The 23058-nt window shown below is 44.3% G+C and overlaps 1 protein-coding gene across 1 annotated transcript in view; it reads right to left on the bottom strand.

Moving 5' to 3' along the window:
• Positions 1 to 23058, bottom strand: part of STK11 (serine/threonine kinase 11) — a 118595-nt gene that overhangs the window by 19032 nt on the left and 76505 nt on the right. Inside the window, exon 7 of the mRNA XM_073686017.1 lies at positions 10023 to 10080. Within this exon, the coding sequence (XP_073542118.1) occupies positions 10023 to 10080 (58 nt within the window). The remainder of the gene's footprint in view (positions 1 to 10022; positions 10081 to 23058) is intronic.

Below are 23058 nucleotides of genomic sequence, written 5' to 3'. Positions count from 1 at the left end.
GAACCCCCTTAACCTGCCCGAAGTCGAGTGGGTGTTTACGGAAGACCCTCTCATACTCCTGGACCACCCGGTATACTCCTTGTTTTTGATGTGGAGGAGTGGAGTCAGTGCCCACATGCAGCTTCTGGCACCAGTCCTCCATCTGTCCCTTGGAGCCATTACCCTCCGCCTGTTTGGATGGAGGTAAGGGTTCCACTGTCTTTATAGAATTTTGGTTGACAGTGAATAGCTTGGCTAGGGTGGCACACCAGGGCAAATTAACTTCTTTTTCCCCTGGCTGTCAAAATGGTGGGCCTACTGTCAGAGTAGACGGGCTCTACCAGGGCCTGGTAATCCCTACCCCTTAGACCGATGGCAGCCTGGCACCATATCAGCATTTCACTTCTTGGGGGCATGGCAATAGGGAATCGGTCACTCATCCTAACACTGCCAATTTCACCACCAGACAGTCCTACCTGTTGTCTTTTCATCAGGGCTCTGATCTCTCTTTGTAGAACCCGTCGCTGGCTGGAACTGGCGGTCTCCGCAACCTGCTGTAACAAGACAATTATTTCTGCAAGACAATTTTCAATGACATTAGTGCCCAAGGTTATCATGGGATGACTTTCTCGGCGATCAATGTCGACAATAATCAGTCCCTGTGCTGGCAGCTCGACTTTGCCAACCTTTATGGTCACTTCTTTGAACCCCACCTGAGGTACGGGTTGACCATGCTCAAGTGTTCATCTGGACGGCGGGTGATATCAGAGTCAGTCGAGTACCGTTTGAAAAGAATGTAGGGGATGGTGGTCACCTGGGATCCAGTGTCCAGCAACGCGCTCATTGGAAAGCCGTCCAGCACGACAGGTAGGATCGGTCGTCCTCCCACATATTTGTCTCGCCAGCTTGATGGGCCTGGTGATCTTATGCCTGGGGGTTGGCCCTCTGCCCCAGGTTTAGCTCATTTAAATTACAGTACCTTGCATAATGTCCTGGCTGGTTGCAGCGGCGACAGATGGGTTGTCCGTCCTGGTCGTAGCGGTCGCTGTTCCTCCCTCTGGATGGTGGAATCCTCTTCTGTCGGCGCCACGGGACGTCCTTCTTGGAAGCCAGCTGGATCTTTCCTATGGGAGACACTTGCAAGGACTGCACAGTTTTGGTTAGCGCAGCTACACTTTTAGTTAACTCTTGGACCTGATGGTGCAGGTCTGTAGACGGGGCATTGTCCAGAGTCTGTGCATCAGCTCCTACAGGCTCCGGGGAAAAGGGTGCCACCTCCTGGTGGTAGGTGATAGCTGGGCGCCGGTGAGCTGTAGCGCCACCTGGTGCTGGTTCTCGCAGCACCCGGATGGCCCTGTCCTTAAACTGAGCAAAGTCCAAATCAGGGTTTTGCAGAGCCATTATGCGCAGCTGGGTTCAGTGCGCGCTGGACAGTAAACCCTCAATAAATTGTTCAGTTAACAGTCTATTTTCATCACGCACACTGCCTGTTTGATGGCCCTCAGCGCCTCCTGCAGGCTTAAAGCATAGTCCCGTATACTGTCCTGAGCCCGTTGTTTGCACCCATAAAACTTCATCTTTATCTCTGCTGTAGTACGGGTGTCAAAAGTGTCCTTTAGGCGGGCCAGTATCTCTTTTACAGTCCTTTTTTCCCTGGTTGACCAGGACTTTACTTCTCTCTGGGCAGCACCAATTAATTGGCCTATAAGGATGCTCACTTTCTGTTCCTCGGACAGGGGGTATACTTTAAATAAACTGCTGAGTCTCTCCTTGAAGTCACTCAGGGTGTGCGACTCTCCTGAGTACTGGGGCAGCCACGCCGCTCCAGGGATATAGGGCATTGTGAATGGCATCACTGCGGCAGCGGCCGCGCCGGTGGTTGAAGTTCCCTCCATATTGGGCGTCTTCCTCCCCCCTAGTGAACCGTGGCCTACCTTCTTTCTCTTTTCTTCCGTAGGCCGCAGTTCCGCAGGCGATGGTCTCCGTCGAGGACCTGGCGTCGCACGCGTCTGACGTCAGCGCTCACTGTGGCTCCTTCCAGGACCTGGCGCTGCGTCAGTGCGTGGGGCGGGGCTTTGGACTTCATGCATTTTCAGCGATCACGCCCCTCTTCTTCCTGCGCGGCGACCCGAAAATGGCGGACAATGGCGGGAAAACGGCGACAGATGGCGGGAAATCTTCACCACGGTTTGCAACACAGTCTGTGAAGGCGCACAGCACCCGGTGGTAGCGGGCACGCAATCCTGCCGACTACGCCAAAGTTGACGCGCCCCCTGGGACGTGGGGATACCCGGAGCCGGGCCTTGTAGATGCTGGGGGTAGTAGTCACCATGGCGGCGACCCGGTCCGTGACCCAGGGCGGTCAAACCAGGGTAGTCTGTGTGTATAGGTTATATATAGTCCGACTACGCCACCTGTGGAATACGGTTATTGGGAACCGCCGCTGCGGAGCAGTCCACTGAAGCTGGTGGTATGTGCAGCAAGGTAGTGTAACTCCCCACAGGAAGAGCGGAGCTTCAGGGCAGCGTGTATGGATGATAGTGGTGATAGTACCTGGATCAGTAATGATGACACGGAGTCTTTGCAGTGCAGTCCTAGGGTCTTTACTGGTGGCAATTATATAGGCCCCAACGGGAGTACTTGCTAGGGATGAGGGCCTGGTCAGTCTGGGAGCAATCCTAGAATTCCCCTGGCCAGGTGGAGTTGTAGCCCTGCCGTTCTGACTGTACTCTTTTGGCTATCCCGCTTATAGTCGTGTTGTAGCCCACGTCCCTGAGTGTGACGTGCTGTGCTCACCCGTATGGCTGGCGACTCGGATCCCGTGTATTCCTCGCTCCTCTGTGGCGGTACTGGTCCTTTCGTGTGGCTGAGCCTCCGGGCTTCTGGGGGCCAGGAGACCTGCAATCTCCTGCCTTGCAGTATCTGCTGCTGGGCTTGAAGGGTCCCACAGCCTCGGACTCCGGTTCTCTGTATGTACTCTGGCCAGGACTAGCTCTGCACAGCTCCAGTCCCTGGCTTCTGGCTCCTGTGTCCTGCTTGACTCCTGACACTGTCTAGGCTAAACTGACTAACCCCGCCTCCAGATCCAGTTATATAGGACAGGATCCTCCCCTTTTCTGGTCTGGGGCAGGAGGTGTTGCGTGTAGTGTGTTCCCTAACCAGGAAACTCCTGTTTTGCTCCCAGACATGGTATTACTACCACTGTGGCAACCAGACCCTCTGGGGTGCCACATCAATGTAACTTAAATCATTCGGGGAAGGTGTAGTACCAGGTTCAGTGATTGTATACTGGTTATGGAAGTCAAAGTATATGCTCCAGCTGCTGCAGAACCTCTTTTTAAATAAATGTGGGCGCTCTGTAATATTTATTAATATTTTATATTCCAATGTGGCTAGGACATAATACAGAATAATGCACACTACTGCAGTTGAAGAACAGTCTCTTTAAAAAAAAAAAAAAAAGTATGGCGAGTCAATTGTGCCAGACTGCCTCCACGGAAAGGGCTGGCTAAGCAGTGCCGTTATAATGCTACTAGCCTCTGCACAGTCATCAGGATCTGACAGCAGAAAGTCTTGTTAATACCAATATTACTTACAGACCATTTGCCAAGTTGATATGCACGTCTGTTCTTTTTGTGGTTATAAAATTGTAAAACATAATTTTTTTTTATTTTTTTTTTTTACTGTTTAACAAATGAATTCGTAAATTTAATAAATACAATTAGATGGTTAAGATGTACAGTATATAACATGCATTATTAGATATAGAAAAACATAGCTGCCAGTACATCATTTCCCACTTGTATGCAGCATAGTGATTAAAAAACACAGATATAAATGTATAGAAGAGATGTGCTCTCAGGCTGGGCTGAATCCCCATGGAACTAACCGTGACGCAGATAGAAGGCGGTAAAGCGATGCAGAAATAAATGTAGGTGAAAATGGAGATAAAATAGAGTGGAATAACCAATAATTGCATACAAATAATAGGCAAGAAATGGGAACATGATAAGAAATAAAGAAGATATGAAGAATGGCAAAATAAAGGGGTAGATTTCCACAAATTACTTATACATGTTAGTATATAAGAGTAGTGAACTTGTGTTGTCGCCAATGGTAATCTACACAAAACATGGCCCAGTTGTACAATTGTGGCCAATATTATTGGCCCACTTGATTATTCATTATAAAAATCAGTATCTTCACAAATAGCTAAAATATGTACAAATGGTGTATTACAACATTTTAATAAGATGTTCAAAGACATTCAACAACAAAAAAGGTCAACCTATCACCACACATGAAGCCATTAAAAAATATATAAAGAAAAACATTATTATTATTATGCTTTGCTTATATAGCAGCATCATATCCCACAGCGCTTTATATACATTATCATCACTGTCCCCAATTGGGACTCACAATCTAAATTCCCTATCAGTATGTCTTTGGAGTGTGGAAAAACCCGGAGGAAACTCAAGCAAACACAGGGAGAACATACAAACTCCTTGCAGATGTTGTCATCAGGGCTGTGGAGTCGGAGTCGGTGCTCATTTTGGTGGAGTCGGTATAAAATGGACCGACTCAGACTCTTAAAATATATAATAAATTGGGTGCAGTAGATCAATGCAGTTTGTGGGGAATATTTTTTCATAGGAATTTGGGAAAGTTATGAAATGTCCTATAAATGGCTGTTCTATTCCTGATCTAAGGCTACATTCACACACAGCGTTTTTTCCTGCGTTTTTTGAGGATACGTTTTTCAGCTGCAAAAGCAGATCAGCTTTTTAAAAAACCACATCACCTGAAAGGTTTTTGAGCTCATAGATCATGTTTTCAATAGCAAAAGCAGATTAGAAAAACGCCGAACAAACTGACATGCTCATTCTTTGTGAGGATCCGTTTTTGAGCCCAAAAACGGATCCTCACAAAACGATGTGTCCGAATGTGATATCTTGAAACCCATTGACTTTGCTGGGAAAAAACGGATCCGCAAAAACGCTGTGTGAATCATGGCCGTAGCCAGCGAGGGGCAGCTGCCCCCCCCCCCTACAAGCAGGGGCACGCACCTATCAAAACTCACTTGTATGCTGCAGTGCTCCCGTCCTGCATCGGCTCCAGACTGCAGGGGGCAATCTCCCCTCCTCTGTCCTGTCTTCTGCTGTCTTCACCAGAGAGAGGAGGGGGAGGGGTGCCTGCCCTGCACAGGATCCGATTCCTGGGCCCCGAGCTGGAGAAAGTGAAAGTACTACTGCTCATCTCTGTCACAGGAAGGTAACTAATGCTAATATTGTAGGTGATTATTATGTGCTCTCTGTACAATGTGTGTGAACTATATGTGCAATGTACTATTTGCTGTCTGTAGCTGTCATCTGTCTATCACACTCTATCCCTCCATCATTATATTCTATCTAAATATCTTGATTATTGTATCGTAACAATAATTAAATGTCTGATGTTCACATTGTATTACAATAAATTTTTCACTTAAATATAAGCAATATATGTGGGAGTCAGAGTCGTGGAGTTGGAGTCGGTGTAAAGGAAATTGAGGAGTCGGAGTCGCAGGTTTGGCTTACCGACTCCACAACCCTGGTTGTCATTGGTGGGATTTGAACCCAGGACCCCTGTGCTACAAAGCAACAGTGCTGACCACTGAGCCACTGTGCTGCCCACCTAGCAACGACTGCATAACTTTTGGCAAAAGTAAAGACATGCTAACACTTTTGCAGACATCCTTGAGCTTCTTTTATTGGTCTGCTGGTAGTTTCTTCTGCAATTCTCTCAAACTCTTGAATGTTTCAATTGGATTGCGATTAGTAATCAATGCTGGCTAATTTAAAATAGTCCATTTTTTCCTTCATAGCCTTCCTTGTCTACTTTTTGGATGTGTACTTTCGGCCATTATCCCGCTGTACAACCCATTTTCTTCAACTCAAATCTATTTTTTTTTTGCACTTTGAAGCACATTTTACTCTAAAATGCTGTGATAATCCTCCGACTTCAATGTTCTTGTAGCACGTTCGTGGCCTTCAGTCCCAGAAACAGCAAAGCAGCCTCACAATATTATGGATCCTCCACCATGTTTCACTGTAGGTAGGGTGCATTTTTCTTTAAACATTATGTTTCTATATTTAAACATTATGTTTTTATTTTGGCCTTTATAAACATAATCGCATACATTGCCAAAGAGCTCTAGATTGGTTTCATCTGTCAATAATTGTGGTTTGCCTATGTAACTGTTAGCGAAGCTAAGTTGCTCTTTTTTATGTGTTTCATTAAACACTGGGGTCCACTTTGGCCTTAGCCCATAAGTCCTGCTTTTTTCACTGTGACATATGGTACTGGTTGACACCATCAATCTAGAGGTTTCCAATCCACCCTGCAGTTCTGTAGATGTTGTATGTTGTTTCTTTTTCATATCTTGAACCAATTTTTGTAGGGTTCTTTCATTAATTTTCCACTTGCTACCATATCCTGGAAGGTTTGGCGGCTGTTTCATGAGTAGCAGCCTGCTGTCAGTCAGAACAAGGGGAGCGGTTACAGCTGCAGCTCTGTATTCTCAGAGCAATGACTGAACCTGCAACGACCCTGCCCCCATGACTGAAACCGAATGCGGGGAGCCGTGCGTCATAGCGCACGCGTTGGGACCCCAGGAACAATGCGCAAGCGTGGATTAAACTTACACATTGTGCAGGTAATGTCACAAACACACTGAGCAAGCTGGCTAATACAGCAAAGTGCGCAAGCGTGGAATTAGATTCAAATTGAGTGGGTGGCAACCAGGATGACTAAATACAGTAGAGAACACCCCTATGACTGAACGAGCAAGTAAGTTATAACTATATAAAGTGCTTTTGGCAAATGACTATAGCAGTGATTATCATGGAAAAAGCATGTTAGTGATGCACATTGCATCACTAACAAGAACCTGGGGACAGTTTAAATTATACAAATGACATGACAGGTTCCCTTTAAGTTTTATAGGTGTAACGCCAAAAAATGTGGATAAGTACCCAGGGTATGAATACTTTTTCAAGGCACTGTATACACACATTTAATGGAAAAAAATATGCATGAGAGTGCTTCATTAAGCCTCAAAACCACCATACATAGGTTAACTAAAGCAATGCGAGCACTGACAAGATGGGGACTGGCAAGTCTAATTTATCATAAGTTATTCCGATTTTGTCCTTTGTTTCAAACCGCCGGTAACATTAATTGTGTTCTGGTAGAATCTTCAATTTTATATCCTTTTTTCCTACCAAGTTTTTGCCATTTTTACACATTAGTGAGTGAAACTGCATATACAAACTATTTTTTCCAAGAGATATTTTACATAATATACTTAATATTTAGAGGTGGCAATAATGTGGACTACAACTGTATGTAAAAAGGAACATGATTACTATCCATAGCAACTAGATTCCAGCTGACTGGAAAAAGGAACAATCTTCTTGACAGTTATAAGCAACCCTGTCTCCACATGCATAACGGGGTCTGGGTTACAGGCATGGCTTCACAGACTTTGCTTTCTATCAGAACTGTTAAAGAGGGAAAGCTAGAGGGGGCAGTTTTCTAAGGGTTGAATGTTTATAGCTCTATAGACAAAGATTATCCTTGCATTTAAAAGCAGCATGAGACACAGAAGAAAATCAGAACTGAAAGACAGACTGGTCAGGGCTGCAAGTTTTAACATTAATAAACTACCAGTAAAATTGAGACATTGATAATGATCATTTTGTATATGCTACATTACTTAAAGAGAACCTGTCATCAGGATTATCCATGTTAAACTATGGTATGGGCATAATGGCTCTGTCATACTGATTTAATAGATACCTTCAGTGTAGAAATCTGCAGCCTTGTTTTTGGTAAATCATCAGAGGTTTCGGATTCCTAAACTCTTAGTTCATCGGGGTGGGGGAGGGTCTTTGGTTCTGCCACGACCCCTCCGCTCCCTCTGGTGTCTTCGTCTTCTTCCTCAATTACATTTTGCGCTGGAGCCATCCTAGCTGCAGGTGGCACTTGAGCAGATTGATCTGTTGGCAGGCTTCAGGAAAATGGTACCAGCGGCGGAGCATGTGTGGCGCCCCTGAGGGTTCGGTCGCCACAGAGGTATTGCATCTCATCCAGAGGTGTGGTACCTCACTCTCAGGTAAGGAAGGAGTACAGCTCAGGACCCTAACACCTGCATTCACTACACCACATTTCCGGGGGACAGGGCGAGATTGCTCCTACGGGAGAGCACAGTCCCTGATCCCTAGCTGGAGTGGGGGGAACCACCTAGAGAGGGGGAACCATGTAGTGGATGGGGTGGAGGACGTAGATCAAGGGAGCACTTCAGAAGGAGGTATAAAATAGAGACACCATCTTAGTTCAGTTGAGTTCAGTCAGAGGAGGAGAAGTGACAGGAGCAGAGGCTCTGTATGAGCTTTGCTCCAGAGGCAGGCCTGGACAGCGAGGCCCAAGTCTGGGAAGAGAAGGAGAGAGGAGAGGGAGCAGGAAAGGCTCCAGGAGGAACGAGGGGATCCTAGGGGTACGGGCAGTGCTGGAGGCCACCCGTAAGCCAGAATCTACAAGACAGTGGAAGGATCAAGCCGCAGAGGGGACCGGCCCCTTAACTAGCATGGATACTTTAAGTCCAACTAGCAACCGGTGGTGGCTGTACTTTCAGGGTGCAGTTGCCCACTACCACAGTTAACAATCGCCGAAAAGGTGGCCACATAGGGCCCAGGGGACTGCAGGTCGCCCGCCAAGACCCGAGCCCACCGGCTTGGGACACTGACCGTGAGGTGCAGGGCAGGAGGGTGAGAGCCAGCGCAGGAAGACGGCTGAGGAAGGCACATAGAAAGGGGTCCTGTTAAGTGCTCTGGAAATACCTGAGGGTGGACTGAGCCCTTCACTGAGTAAGCACAGAACGACGTGGGCAATTACATTGAGCTCTGTAATCTGGACTGCAATAACTGTGAGTAAAGACCCTGGGACTGCACTATCTTGTCTCTGTGTTCCTTGCTGCGCCATCCCTCAATGCACTACAGCGCCCAGCACAACCTGCACAACCACCATCATCCACACACTGCCCTGAAGCTAACTCTTCCTGTGGGGAGTTATACCACCCTTGCTGCAAAACCACCAGCTTCAGAGGACTGTTGCGCAGCGGCGGCCCCCTTTAGCCGTACTCCAAAGGTGGCGTAGTCGGACATTCTAAAAACCTATACATAAATTGCCCTTGGATTGACCGCCCTGGGTCACGGACCAGGTCACCGCCACAGTGACTACAACCCCAGCATCTACCAGCCCGGCACCGGGTACCCCACAGCCCAGGGGGCGCATCACATGCACGTGCAGATTTAGGTCTTGGCTCAATGACCAGCCGAGATCTCAATGTGCACATGCACTGACAACGGCGCCATTTTCCTGAAGCCCGCCACCAGATAAATCTGCTTAAGTGCCGCCCGCAGCTAGGACGGCACCAGTGCAAAGTTTCAATGAGGGACTAGATAAAGACATCAAAAGCAGGCGAGGGGCCATGGCAGAGCCGAACACCCTACACACAGTCCCACCCCGATGCGCGAAGAGTTTAGGAATACGAAACTTCTAATAATGATTTACCAAAAATCAGGCTGCAGATTTCTACACTGAAGGGATCTATTATGACAGAGCCATTATGCCCATACCTTTAGTTTAACATGGATAATCTTGATAACAGATTGTCTTTAAAAGCCTTTTGATACAGTCCCATCAATAATGACCCTTCTAAGTTTACACAATGCAGTTTTAGCAAGATTTTGCCACTATTTTGCAAAAAGGAAGGGAAAAAAAACCCAGCAACAATACTGAGCCACATGAACAGAGCCTAAACTGCAAACTTCATGCCTGTTACCTCAGGCTGTGAGATCACAATTAATGTAAATCGGCTATTAAAAACTGCTGCAGCATAACAGCGACATCTAGGTATTCTGAGTCCATTCATATGTACAACCAGTTTCTATTAAACTGGGGTGACCATACTAAAATTAACTCTAGGAAACTTGACTTACTTGTGCCGACGAATCTGTTGTATTGAAAACCTCTTGGTTGGGTCATATTCCAGCATTCCTATAAGAAAAAAATGCTTTAAAAAGATATCAATTTAAATATTAATAACTATGGAATGCTTCTACGCTGTGTCCAGAATCATTGGGCTAGTGAGTATTTTGAGAATATCATCATTTTTATGAAGATTTTCCACCTCCAAGCTGTATATAGGTGACGGCTTATTGGATGAGGCAGATCAGGTGATGTGTATTCATGTAATGAGGAAGGGTGAGGCCTAAGGATACAACACCCTTTATCAAGGTGTGCAGAAGTATTAGGCAGCTTGTTCTCCTCAGGAGAACAAGGAACTTTATGTTCATGGTTGATATGATTTGCGTTTTTGAAAATATATGAAGTTTAACGAAGATGGAGAAAATTTTGTAATTTGCGAACTTTGAATTGTTAAGCCCCTAAAACAGTCATATCACACTAATTAGTTATTAAATAACATTTGCAATATGTATACTTTACATCAGCATTGTATTTTAAATGTTTTTTTGCTGTTACAATCTCAGAAGGGTGAAAATTATAGCAGCAAGTTTTCATGTTTCAACAAGATTTACAAAACCTATTTTATTTTCTTTTTAGGGACCACTTTACCTTTAAAGTGACTTTCATGGGCCCAAATTCATTAGAAACCCCCAAGCACCAAACCTTTTTCAAAACTGCACCCATCACAGTATACAAAGTCATATTCAAGAAGTTTGTTAACCAGTTGACAAATAAGAGGCACCAGCTTAACAGGAATTAATACAAAGTGGAATGAAAGTGAAGTTTTTTCCACAAAAATTTCATTTTAGCCACATATTTTTCATTTTCACAAGGATAAACAGGAGCAAATGGACCACACAGTTTGTTGTGCAATTTCGCCTGAGTCGACAGATACCCCATATGTTGAAAACTCCTGTTTGGGCGCACGGCAGGGCTAGGAGGCAAATGAGCGTTATTTTACTTTTGGAGAGCAGTTTTAGGTGGGATAGAATGCGGATGCCATTTAACAAATAATTACAAAGCCCTCAAGGGGCTAGAAAAACAAAAACACCCTCATAAATTACTTCCATTTTAGAAACTACACCCATCATGGAAATCACCTAGGGCAGTGTAACATACCTGGCGGCGTCCTTGCATAGTGGTCCATCTCCCACTGTGCAAGAGCGCGCACTTGATTTCCAGTCCAGACTGCCACTCTGGCTTCTTTCCATACGGTCTGCTTTGCTCTGCTCTGGCTGCTTAGGGCGACGCCCGCTGAACTTCCTGTTTCTTGTAGCTGCTGCAGACACACCCCTAATGTGTCCTCAGCCTATTGCTGTCTGTCACCTGGTATTTAAACCAGCTCCTCCTTGGAATCCTTGCCTGAGCATCTTGTCCTGTCAGTTGGCTTCTGGTCACTGATGTGCCAGGTCCTGTCTTGCGGTATCAGTTCCCGTGTCTGAACTGTGTCCTGTCTGTATACTCTAGCCAGCTGTCTGTCTGCCTTCCTGGAGGCCGTATTTCCAGGCCTGTCTGAACCCGCTCCTAGGCCGTTTGTCTCGCCCTCTGGGGGCCGCATACCCAGACTCGCTCCTGTATTTGTTGCAGTACAGTTCCTGTCTGAACTGTCTCCTAGCTTCCTACCTGTTTTGTCTTTATGTCCGTTTGTTCCCTTTTTCTGCAGTGTCTGAACCAGCACTTGGCTTTACCTAGGCTCGTTCCTGCATTTTGTTGCAGTTACTGTTCTTGTCTGAACTGTCTCCTAGCTTCTTACCTGTTTTGTCTTTATGTCCGTTTGCTCCCTTTTTCTGTAGAGTCTGAACTTGCACCTAACTTCTACTCGTTGTCACTGTACTTCCATTTGTGAGTTGGAGTCCTTTCGCTACTTCTTTGCAAGTACCTTGTGTGTTTCTGGTTCTGCCTTTCTTTTCCAGTCGGTTCTGTGTGAACAGAGCCCTGTCCACTTTGCTTTATCTTTGTTTACCGCTTCGGCGATTTATCTCTGTCCTGTCTTACTTACCGCGTCTGCTCAGCCTCGTCTACCGCGTCTGCGGTTTCGCTCTGCTCAGCCTCGTCTACCGCGTCTGCGGTTTCGCTCTGCTCAGCCTCGTCTACCGCGTCTGCGGTTTCGCTCTGCTCAGCCTCGTCTACCGCGTCTGCGGTTTCGCTCTGCTCAGCCTCGTCTACCGCGTCTGCGGTTTCGCTCTGCTCAGCCTCGTCTACCGCGTCTGCGGTTTCGCTCTGCTCAGCCTCGTCTACCGCGTCTGCGGTTTCGCTCTGCTCAGCCTCGTCTACCGCGTCTGCGGTTTCGCTTTGCTCGGCTTGATTACCGCATCTGCGGCTCTGAACCCGTCTCCCAGTCTGTACTGGACCCTACCCAGCCTGCACTCTAGCCTGCCTGTTCCTGTATTCCCCGGTGTGGGTCAACAGCCATGTTCTGGGTCTGACCTGGAGTGGCACCTGGTCCCTCTGCTCAGTTCCTCCCTGGTGCACTGGCGTCGTATGCAGTCGTGCGACCTTGGTCGGATCGGGCAGATACTTAGTTACGCCCCTCCAGGCACTCTCCGGTTCATGGCATAGTGGAATCACTAATCAAGCACACGCCAGTCAGTCCGGGCGTGTGCATTACAGGCAGTAGTGATCATTTTGATCCCAAAGGTGTTTCACAAACCTTTTTAACATTGGGATGCAAAAAAATGAAAAATTTCTCAAAGCTTTCATGTTCACAAAGGTAAAAGGAGAAATTGGGCCACACCATTTGTTAATACTCCATGTTATCGGAAGGTACTGTTATGGAGCATGGCATGGTATGGTAATGGAATGCTATTTGAATTTTGGTGCTTAATTTTGGCTTGAATCAATGTGTTCAAGCCAAAAAATATATTTGCCAGAAGACAAGGTTCATTTCTCCCGTTCTGTGTCAGTTACTTGTCTCACACTGGGAACTCCTCCTTCATGTAAAAAAAGCTCTGGAGTCAGTTAACTTCCAGGCAGCGTCCACCCCAGAGCCTGGAGCAGGTAATTTATATAAAGTGATAAAAGAGGAATTCTCAGCAACATCACATGTGATATGAGGCATACAGCGATGACTTTTTTCAGTATTCTATAACCTGTATTAATAGTTTAGATAGGTCAAATGTGGTGACAGATTCCTTTTAAATTAAGCTGTTTTGTTTTTGATGCTTCTTGGTATTTGGCTTTGACAAAACATTACACAAGTGTACACAATTTTTTTTTTTCAGGCGCCAAGGTTTTTTGAAAGGATTTAGGGTATTTTGAGGGTGATGAATTCAAAACTCCAATTACCGTATTTTTCAGACTATAAGACGCACTTTTTTCCTCCAAAATTTTGGAGGAAAGTGTGGGGTGCATCTTATTGTCCAGATAATACATTCTGGCTGTGGATGGTGGTGAAAGGGGGGAGTGGCGGCGGAGGAGCCGGGCACAGGCAGTAGCCTTAATAGCGCACACTGTCGTTCGCAGCCTCTGGCTTCCAGCTGTGCCTCAGCGATCCTGTGTGCCCGCTATTGGAGAGTATGAATATTCACTCCTCTCCACTCCTATGGGTGTGGAGAGGAGTGAAAATTCATTCTCTTTAGTAGTGGGCACACAGGATCACCGAGCTGCAGCAGGAAGCCGGCGGCTGCGATTGACAGTGTGTGCTATTGAGAATGAATATTCACTCCTCTCCTCACCCATAGTCCCGGCGTGGAGAGTAGTGAATATCCTGGCAGCTGATAGAGTGTGAGGGCGCATGGCAGTGACATCATGCGCTGCTCACAAGATGAGATCAGCTGCTGGCAGAACAGGACGCAGCGCTGGAGCAGAGGGAAGGAAGGTAAGTAGAATTTTTAGTTTTTTTCATGTGTGCAGTAATGGGGGGCCATGCATACCAGGATTGTTGATGAGCGGGCCATGCATACCAAGATCGGGGATGAGTGGGCCATGCATACCAGGATCGGGGAATGAGGGGGCCATGCATACCAGGATCGGGGAATGAGGGGGCCATGCATACCAGGATCGGGGAATGAGGGGGCCATGCATACCAGGATCGGGGATGAGGGGGCCATGCATACCAGGATTGATGATGAGGGAGCAATGCTTACCAGGATGGGAATGAGGGGGCCATGCATACCAAGATAAGGATGGGGGGCCATGCATACCAGGATTGGTGATGAGGGGGCCATGCACACCAAAACTGGGAATGAGGGGACCATGCATCCATGCATACCAGGATGGGGATTAGGGGACCATATATACCAGGATGGGGGATATTAGTACAGAATTGGGGGACATTACCCCTATAACAGTGTCAGCAGCAGACCCCCTCCCCCCATAACAGTGTGTCATGACCACATTTTTTTGCTTACATTTTTTTTCCTATTTTTCCTCCTCTAAAATTTAGGGGCGTCTTATGGTGAGGTGCGTCTTAGAGTCCGAAAAATACAGTACGTTTGCTGAATTGGTTCTAGTATTTGAGATAATTCATCCATGGAAATAATGCATTCCCCCAATGCGACTTGTGTGTGATAACAAAAGCAATAGCTTTTGGTCTTTTGACTCTTTAACAGTGTCTTAGGTAATGAAATATCCCATATAATTATTTTGTATTTCAATCTGTAGGCTTACAATGCTGTAAAATACTTTTTGAAGCCAGAATTCTACTGTATAATTAATGAACTATTAAGAATGTCAGAAACTAGAGCCAATCTGGCAAAACCTAAGTCATATTGTTAACCATAAACTTAATATGAAACCGTTCAGACATCGTTGACACCAAAATCACTGTATACGATTTATATAGTCACACATATGTGTTTATCATCTATGAATTTTCCGCATCATATGCTAGTCTATGGGGGAAAATTCACACATAAAACTTAGCATACCAACAAGAGAAACTGACGTGTTGTGGATCCACAAAAACACACCCGAGGTCAGTTTCCGCAGTGTTTTTAAAAAAATAAATAAAAAAAATCAACTCATCATGGGAACTCAACCTTAAGGTACCGTCACACTTAGCGACGCTACAGCGATCCCGACAATGATACGACCTGGCAGGGATCGTTGCTGCGTTGCTATGTGGTCGCTGGTGAGATGTCAAACAGTCAGATCTTCCCAACGACGCAGCAACAATACGGCGACCCGTAGCGACCTGTATAACGATGTCGGCGGTCGTTGGCACCCTGTCACGTAGCAGCTACTCTGACGATTCAGACCTCGATGAGGGGCGTACTGTGTGACGCTGTAGTCACACAGGCATGCATTTGCGTTGCCTTTTCCGTGCCCCCTCAGCTCCGATTGGTGGTCGCTACTGCGTTCTGATTGGGCGGCCTTGCCTTAAAAGAAGGCAACATAGTAGCGCTTCTGCAAACCAGCACATGGTCAGGAACAAAGGACGGAAGGTCGCTGGTAAGGTGTCAAACACACCGATTCATGCTACCCAGCGGGACCTCAACGATCAAAAAATGATCCAGGCCATTTTGACACGACCAGCGATCTCACAGCAGGGGCCTGGGCGTTGCAACGTGTCAAACGTAGCGAGATCGCTGCTGAGGTCGCTGTTGCGTCACAAAACTTGTGACTCAGTAGTGATCTCGCTAGCGATCTCGCTTAGTGTGACGGGGGCTTTAGACATTAACCCTGACGTAAGCGCTCAGCGTAGAGCACAGGAGAAAAGTGAAACGAGCCCTATTCTGATATGAGGGAGGCAGAATGAACAAATAAACAGCAGGTTAGGAATTGTTTTCAATTTTTTTACGATGTTCACCATGCGGTATAAATGAAAAGACTACTTTATTTTTCGGGTCAGTACAATTACAGTTATACCAGATTTATACAGTTTTTATGATGTTCTACTACTTTTACACACTAAAAACACTTTAAAAAAAATATTTTTTTGCGCACTCCATTTTGAGAGTTAAAGCTTTTTTATTTTTCCCACCAATAGAGACATACCATGGCTTGTTTTTGTTGCGTAATGAGTTTTAGATGGTACTATTTTAGGGTACATAAAATTTTTACAATTTTTTTTTTACTTTTTTCCTAATCCCTTGAATATTAAGTAGCTTGATCACTGATCAAATGCATTGAAATACTGATGTACTACAATACATTAGACCTGTCAGTGTTACACCATCCACCGTAACTGGAAGACCCGGAGGTCATTTTAGGACCTTAGGGCATTATAAAAAAACAATGGCAATCATGAGGGTGCCAATGGGGTGAGAGAGTGTGCCCCCACCCTCTCACAAACTTCTAAATGCCGCAATAGCTATTGATCATGGCATTTAGAGGGTCAAAAAGCCAGTGATAGTGCTTGCATCGGCATGGTCTTATTTATTTGGTATTTATTTTATATATTATACTGGGTATATATTATTTATTTATTATTTGTTATTATTTATTTATGGGCGGCACGGTGGCGCAGTGGTTAGCACTGCAGCCTTGCAGCGCTGGGGTCCTGGGTTCAAATCCCACCAAGGACAACATCTGCAAGGAGTTTGTATGTTCTCCCCGTGTTTGCGTGGGTTTCCTCCGGGTTCTCCGGTTTCCTCCCACACTCCAAAGATATACTGATAGGGAAACTAGATTGTGAGCCCCGATGGGGACAGCGACGATAATGTATGTAAAGTGCTGCGGAATATGTTAGCGCTATAAAAAAAATAAAGATTTATTTTGTTTATTTATTTACTCCCTTATATAGAGCCATTAATTCCACAGCACTTTACAGACATTATCACAGCAGGAGATAAGCTGTCAGCTAAAACAGAGCTCCTGGCGGTGATTCTGTGGCCACTGCTCCTTTGCCCATATAATCACCATGACGTACATATGCCTGGAACATTTTTCCCATTATGATGTTCAGGTACATCATATGTCGGGAATGGGTTAAAGACATAAAATACCTGTAATCCAAACATAATAAAACCATCAATTGTAAGGATTCGTTTGGAATATTTTTGCAATATATGTTTTGTAATATACATTTCGGTATAGTCCTGGAATAATACAGCAAAATGCCAAAGACCAAAGCATATCCTTTACATGTGGAGAAATAGTGGGTGCATAACATTATCACTATAGTAAATGTTATTTTTAGTTATGAAAGCCACATTTTTAATTTTCAGAAAAGGTGGCTTAATGCAGCACCTGGAAGGGCAGAGATATAGTACATTTTTATACTGCTTGATGTTTCATTTGTATTGCTTCTTACATATTACTTTATTAACCCTTAATTTACAGAATATCATATTTTTAAATTATAACTTTGAGCCTAAATGTGCATTGTTTAGCCCCCCCCCATACACAGACTAATATAGGCCAAAATATGGGAGCCTTTTGTGTCTCTCCAGCAGATGATGTGGAGATAAAAGATAAAAATCTGGCGTGTTTGATTTCAGACTGTCAATCCTTTTGTTCTCAGCTACTGTAGATAAGCCACCGCCAAAGATGTCTGGCAGAGGCTCTCTCATGGAGAACACAAGAGCACTCAGTAGATTGAGTACTCCTGTGTATGGAGGTGTCAGGAGTGATCGCTGCCTGATGAACAATCGGCCGAGCCATTGTTTTATTGTGTAAGAGATCCCTTGGTCTCAATCCTCATTTCTCATCTGTGAGAGGATTCCATGTTGTAGGTCAAGTTCAAATTATGCTACAAACTGATTAGCTATACAGAATATGTTCACAGATATAACTAATAGTATGTGATTGTAACTTGTCTTTGCATTTCTGATTGGTGGCCAATGCCCAAGTGGTGGTAGTGATTGGCCACATCGATATGATGCTCTCCCACCTTGTCTCTGTATAAATAAAGCAGGATAGCTATTTTTGGTCAGAGTTCACTAAAACCACACAACTTTTTGTCTTCTTTAGCCGGCGTTTATGTGAACATTTTAGGGAGCACAGAGATTGAACTAAGAACGTGTATGGGGGTGAATGTACAATCCAAACTGAAAAGCATTTCTTTAACAGAAGCGAGTTACTCAAATTCTAAAACATTTAGGTTTTAAACAGGGAAAAAAAGAAAGAGGGGAAAAAGCTGGTCCGATCAAAAAGTTGGCCATGACATCTGATTTGGCTGAAAGCTCTTCCTCCAGATTCCAGAGTAAACATGTACTCTTTACAAATTTCAAGGACAAGTGGGAATTATGACACTGCGGGATTCTTTTCGTTACCCTACTCCATGGTGTGTCCAAACGGTAATTTTTATAGGAAGACCTCTACTATAGATAGTAATAGTGGCACACATACTTTTCGATTTAAAAACTCTCCCCCTCTAAGAAGGTCCAAGTTTTTAGAAATCAGAGTGTACCATTTCTTGTGTACAATGTGCATGTACACACAACGTCTTTTTCAGGTGGATTCCGACTGAAAAAGCTCAGCAAAAATCACAAGAAAAAAAATGAACGTAATGCACATCAATGTAAAAACGACATTGCTGTTCACACGTGTGCAGTGTTTTGTCATTTCTTTTGACTGCTTCAGGCTATGTTCCCACGATCAGGCTACAACAGTTCTTTGGATGCAGTGTATTTTTGCTGCGTCTGATCAGGCAGGTATCTGCATATGGGTTCAGTGAACACATACGGAGTTACCGCACCCTATACATTCTACTGTGGAAATTTCTGTTGCGGAGACCAGCGTCTCCGCTGCAGGTAATTGACATGCTGCAGTTCTTAGAGCAGTACCGTTGGTGAGTTTACACAGTGTCACATAGAAGCACAGCGGGCATGGGATTTCTATAAATCCATCCACTGTGCTTGTACTGTACAATTCAGCGGCTTGGACGCAGTGCTAGGGAGCTGCATCCAAAACGCTGCTATTACGGATCGTGGGCACGTACCCTCAGTGTTCAGAAAACAAGAAACGGTTAAAATAAAGTAACATTCATTCTTCAGGCCACTTTGTTTGGCATCGAAGCAGCCTCAATATAGGACAGCAAAACCGCAGCAAAGCTGCTTGAGGAAAAAAATGCTGGCTTTTTCATGCAGCGGCTTTGCTTACGAAAACCTAACCTAACCTAACTCTTCCCAATTTTCTTTCAATAACCATTTGGTAATGCCATACTTCTCAAAGTCTGGATAAGGGACATGTAACAAATTCATTAGAAGAGTACTTCAGTATCCCAGAGGCTCAGAAACTTTCCCCATCCCATAGCCTTGATAGTTTTTAAATCATCTATCCAATACAGCAATATAACATAACGTGGAGTTTATGCGTCTTCTTTATCTACTAAATAATTCTAACATAACTGATACCACATCATAAATGTATGGTGCACTATTTTTATGGCCAGAATTCATATAGCGCAATGTTACCATTGCCAAACCACAATAACAGTTTTAAAGAGAACCTGTCAAGTTGACAGCTGGAGAAGGAGCAGATTATTAAATGGACACATATTTTTGCTGGAAAAATTCAAGTATAACTTACAATCTTTAATTGAAATCTCTAGTGTTTGTGTGTGTCCAAGTCCAGTGGGCGGTCCTACTCAATGATGGTCTTTCCTGTATAACTAGGCAAGCAGATCTAACTGTCAATCACTGAGTTGGTCCGCCCACTGGACTCCTATGCATTCAACACCAGGGATTTCAATGAATAAAGTACAAGTTATACCAAATAATTTTCAAAAAACCTATATTTCATTCTGCTCACCTTCTCTATACCATGCTGTCCACAGGCTACACTGCATGTAGAACGTGACCCCTTTAGAGTGTTCCCCAAACTAAAATAATCATCCTCCTTGGGGTCCATCGCTATATCACCGCTGCTGCTCTGGTCCCAGTGTTTTGGCTGCAGCAGTAACGCAATGTCTAGATCACATGTTACTGTTCTAGGCAGTCACCAAGTTCAGCAGCTGCGCCAGGCTGATGGCATGAGAGCAATAACCTCTGAGTGGCTACAGCAGTGATGCATGGTGTTGATGTGATACCACCGCTGCAGCCAGTACTCCATGACATGATCAGAGGCAGGGAACCGGTGCTGGACCCAAGGATGGAGAATACTTGCGGAGATCATTATTTCAGGCATTTTGAGGTACACTTTGTTGAAAGTGGACAACCCCTCTAAGAGCACAAATAAGTAGGTACTGAAGATTAAGCAGTTACTAACTGTAGCTTGTGCTTATCCACCTTCAGACAGGTGGGGTGCTGAACACTGTTCTGTTGACATAGACCCCATGCATGCGTCACAGACATGTACAGAACCTACAGATCCACATTGTGAAGCCATAAGCACTCGGTAGGGTCCCTGTACAGCACCGAATTACGCAATTACTGTAATCTAGAAGTCATTCTTTACTGTGCACAGCCCTAATATGGTTGCTTGCATAAGTGTATTGCTGTGACCCTGTGGTTCTGGATTGCATTCCTCTTGTATATTATTAGTACATGCTGTGAGCATACTATTAGTGTATAGTATTGTGTACAAAGGACTACTACATGGAAATTTAAGTATGCCGTGACCCTATAAAACCCAGTGATGCCTAAGCTGCGTCCAGCAATGCCATTCTGTGTGGTCCCCAAACTTTTGGTTGTTTCCATTTATTTTACAGGTGAGAGAAAACAGGGGTGATGTGTAGGAAACGGAATCCTAAATATGAACATCTGTGTCTCCTGATTTCTGTGTTGCTTTCCAGAAAGCCAAGAAAGCCACACATGTACAGCTAACTTCCTTGTAGTTCTCACCCATAAACTGCAGTGGACCTCTTCTTTTTTGGAGAAGGGAACCCCCAATTCTCTAACAGGTAGGAGTACTAGAAGTGGAACCAACACTTATCAAACAGTCATGCCATAAAAGGCTTAAATAGCAAGGCTCTTAATTTTTATTGTGCCCCCTTTGGATAGTATGAATGACAAAAATGGCCCTCAGATCAGAAAAGGGTTGTGCCATCTCCATAAAGAGTAGGCAGATCATATTCAGGGAACAGTATAGGATATTCCATTTAAGTGTTTCTTTCGCTTAAAGATATGCTTTTTTTTTTTTTTAAGATGCTATGTAAAGAATACCTTCTACAACAATACAGTAACTGATAAAACCTACGTACACACCGATTCAAGACATCAAATGACTTTTTTTTGTAGCGCTTGCAATTTCAGGCTGGAAAAACATTGTGGGCTTTATTTGTATGTAAAGCTCAGATGAGATTATTCAGGAAACCCATTTACATTCTAGAAGAGTAAGGGCTTCTCTCTCAGACTCCAGCCAGTGTGATGCTAGGCTCCCCTCCTTCCTATCCAAGCCACCCACACAAAGACACGCAGCTCTGCACCACTGAATGAAGGTTTACATTAATAACCTCTATGGAGTTTGCCATGAATGAAAAGACGTCAGAGCTGCTCCTGGACAGACTGTGGAGGGGGTTTGATCGCATATTAAATATTCAGGTAAAAATGGTCATGATGGAACAGCTCCCCTCATTGGACAGCAGAGGTATTGCAGAAAGCTCCGTTCTATTTAGCAGCGAGATGCTGCTGCGCTGAACCGAGAATAATGGGAACTAGAACCATGAAGCTTCCATCAGTGGTTCTGCAATACTCCATTGTTCAGACAGAAATTTGTTCTAAAGCTACTATATTGGATCTAACCATCGCCATACGGTCTTATAACCAACCTTCTTCATACAACCATTGTGTCAGTGTAGAATTAAAGATGCTTATAATTAACATTATTTATAGCAAAGCAACAAAATCTATTTTAACCTAAATTAATCTATTCCATCCAATTTCCCAATCTTCTTCCTTCAGACAGTGGCAGTAATTTTATTTTGCCTTTACCAACTTTCTCCTTAATTTTATCATTTAATGGCTTCTCCAAATATTCACAATATAATCTGAATTTTAACATGCAAATAATATGTACAGCGTAGTCTCTTACAGGTCGTCCTATCAAAAGCCTTTTTCCTTTTTTACCACGTCTTCTCTCATCTTCACTTTTTCGTCCTGATCCCAATAGTTTTCCTCTTTTATGGTGGTCTTTGTTAGATGTCTAAGTGCCCAAATCATGTTCTGCCAGAGGTAAGTAGCATATCTCCATCTCCCTATTCAATAATATTCATGATTGGTCATCTGGTGCTTCATGTTTATGAGAGTTCGGAAATGGAGAGAATGTGGGCAGGTGGAAGATGGGCTATTGTATTTACGGCTGACAATCATTTTAAAGCTAGAAATAATTCTGTCTACAAAGCTGGCAGTGGCGTATATACAGTCCTGCTAATTATTATTGGCACCCATGAAGTTTAAGTACATAATGTGGAATATCTCCTGAAATAAAAGAATCAGTGAAACAGTTTTTTTGTATAGAGACTCGTATTAAATACAAAAGAGCAAATGATAAACAATAATTTAAAACAAAAAACAATGGGAGGGAAAATAGAAAAACTTGTGTCACTGGTATTGGCATCCTTTACATTAATTTAGTATGGAAACACATTTTGACTCGCCTGTGGTAAATCACAAGAGATTCCCCTGTGGTTAAATGTTGGTGCCCATGTGACATGAATTAGCCACAGAATGAGGACTTCAGTGTTTTAAAAAGCCACATGGTAGGCCCTGTTCTTTTGTCACAATGGTGAGGACAAAAAGAGCTGTGTGAAGACATCAGAACTGCTATTATTAGCAAACACAAGACTTACAAAGGGTATAAGGGCATCTGCAAAGACCTTAATATCCCAGTTTCAAAAGCGTGCAATGTTATTAAGAAGTCTGCCAACCATGGAACCATCAAGAACCTCCCTGGACATGGTGGAAAGAGGAAAATTGACAAGAGAGGTCTTCGAAGGTTAGTGCGCATGGTGAAAAAAAACACCAAGTCAAACATCCAAAGACCTGAAGGCCAACCTGGAACAGTCTAGGGTCATGGTTTCAACAAGTACCATATGCCGCATACTAAAAGCTGAGCTTCATGGGCGAAGGCCAAGGAAGAAACCATTGCTGAAGAAAAGACATAAATAGGAACAACTGATCTTTGCCAAAAAGTACATAGACAAACCACGGTCCTTCTGGGAAAATGTTCTGTGGACAGATGAAA

The sequence above is a fragment of the Phyllobates terribilis genome, unplaced genomic scaffold (assembly GCF_046119375.1).
Source record: "Phyllobates terribilis strain yellow unplaced genomic scaffold, ASM4611937v1 Scaffold_1__5_contigs__length_1240528914, whole genome shotgun sequence".
In the NCBI taxonomy this organism is placed as follows: Eukaryota; Metazoa; Chordata; class Amphibia; order Anura; family Dendrobatidae; genus Phyllobates; species Phyllobates terribilis.
The sequence above is the reverse complement of the archived record's forward strand: the minus strand, read 5'-3'. Positions and strand labels throughout refer to the sequence as shown.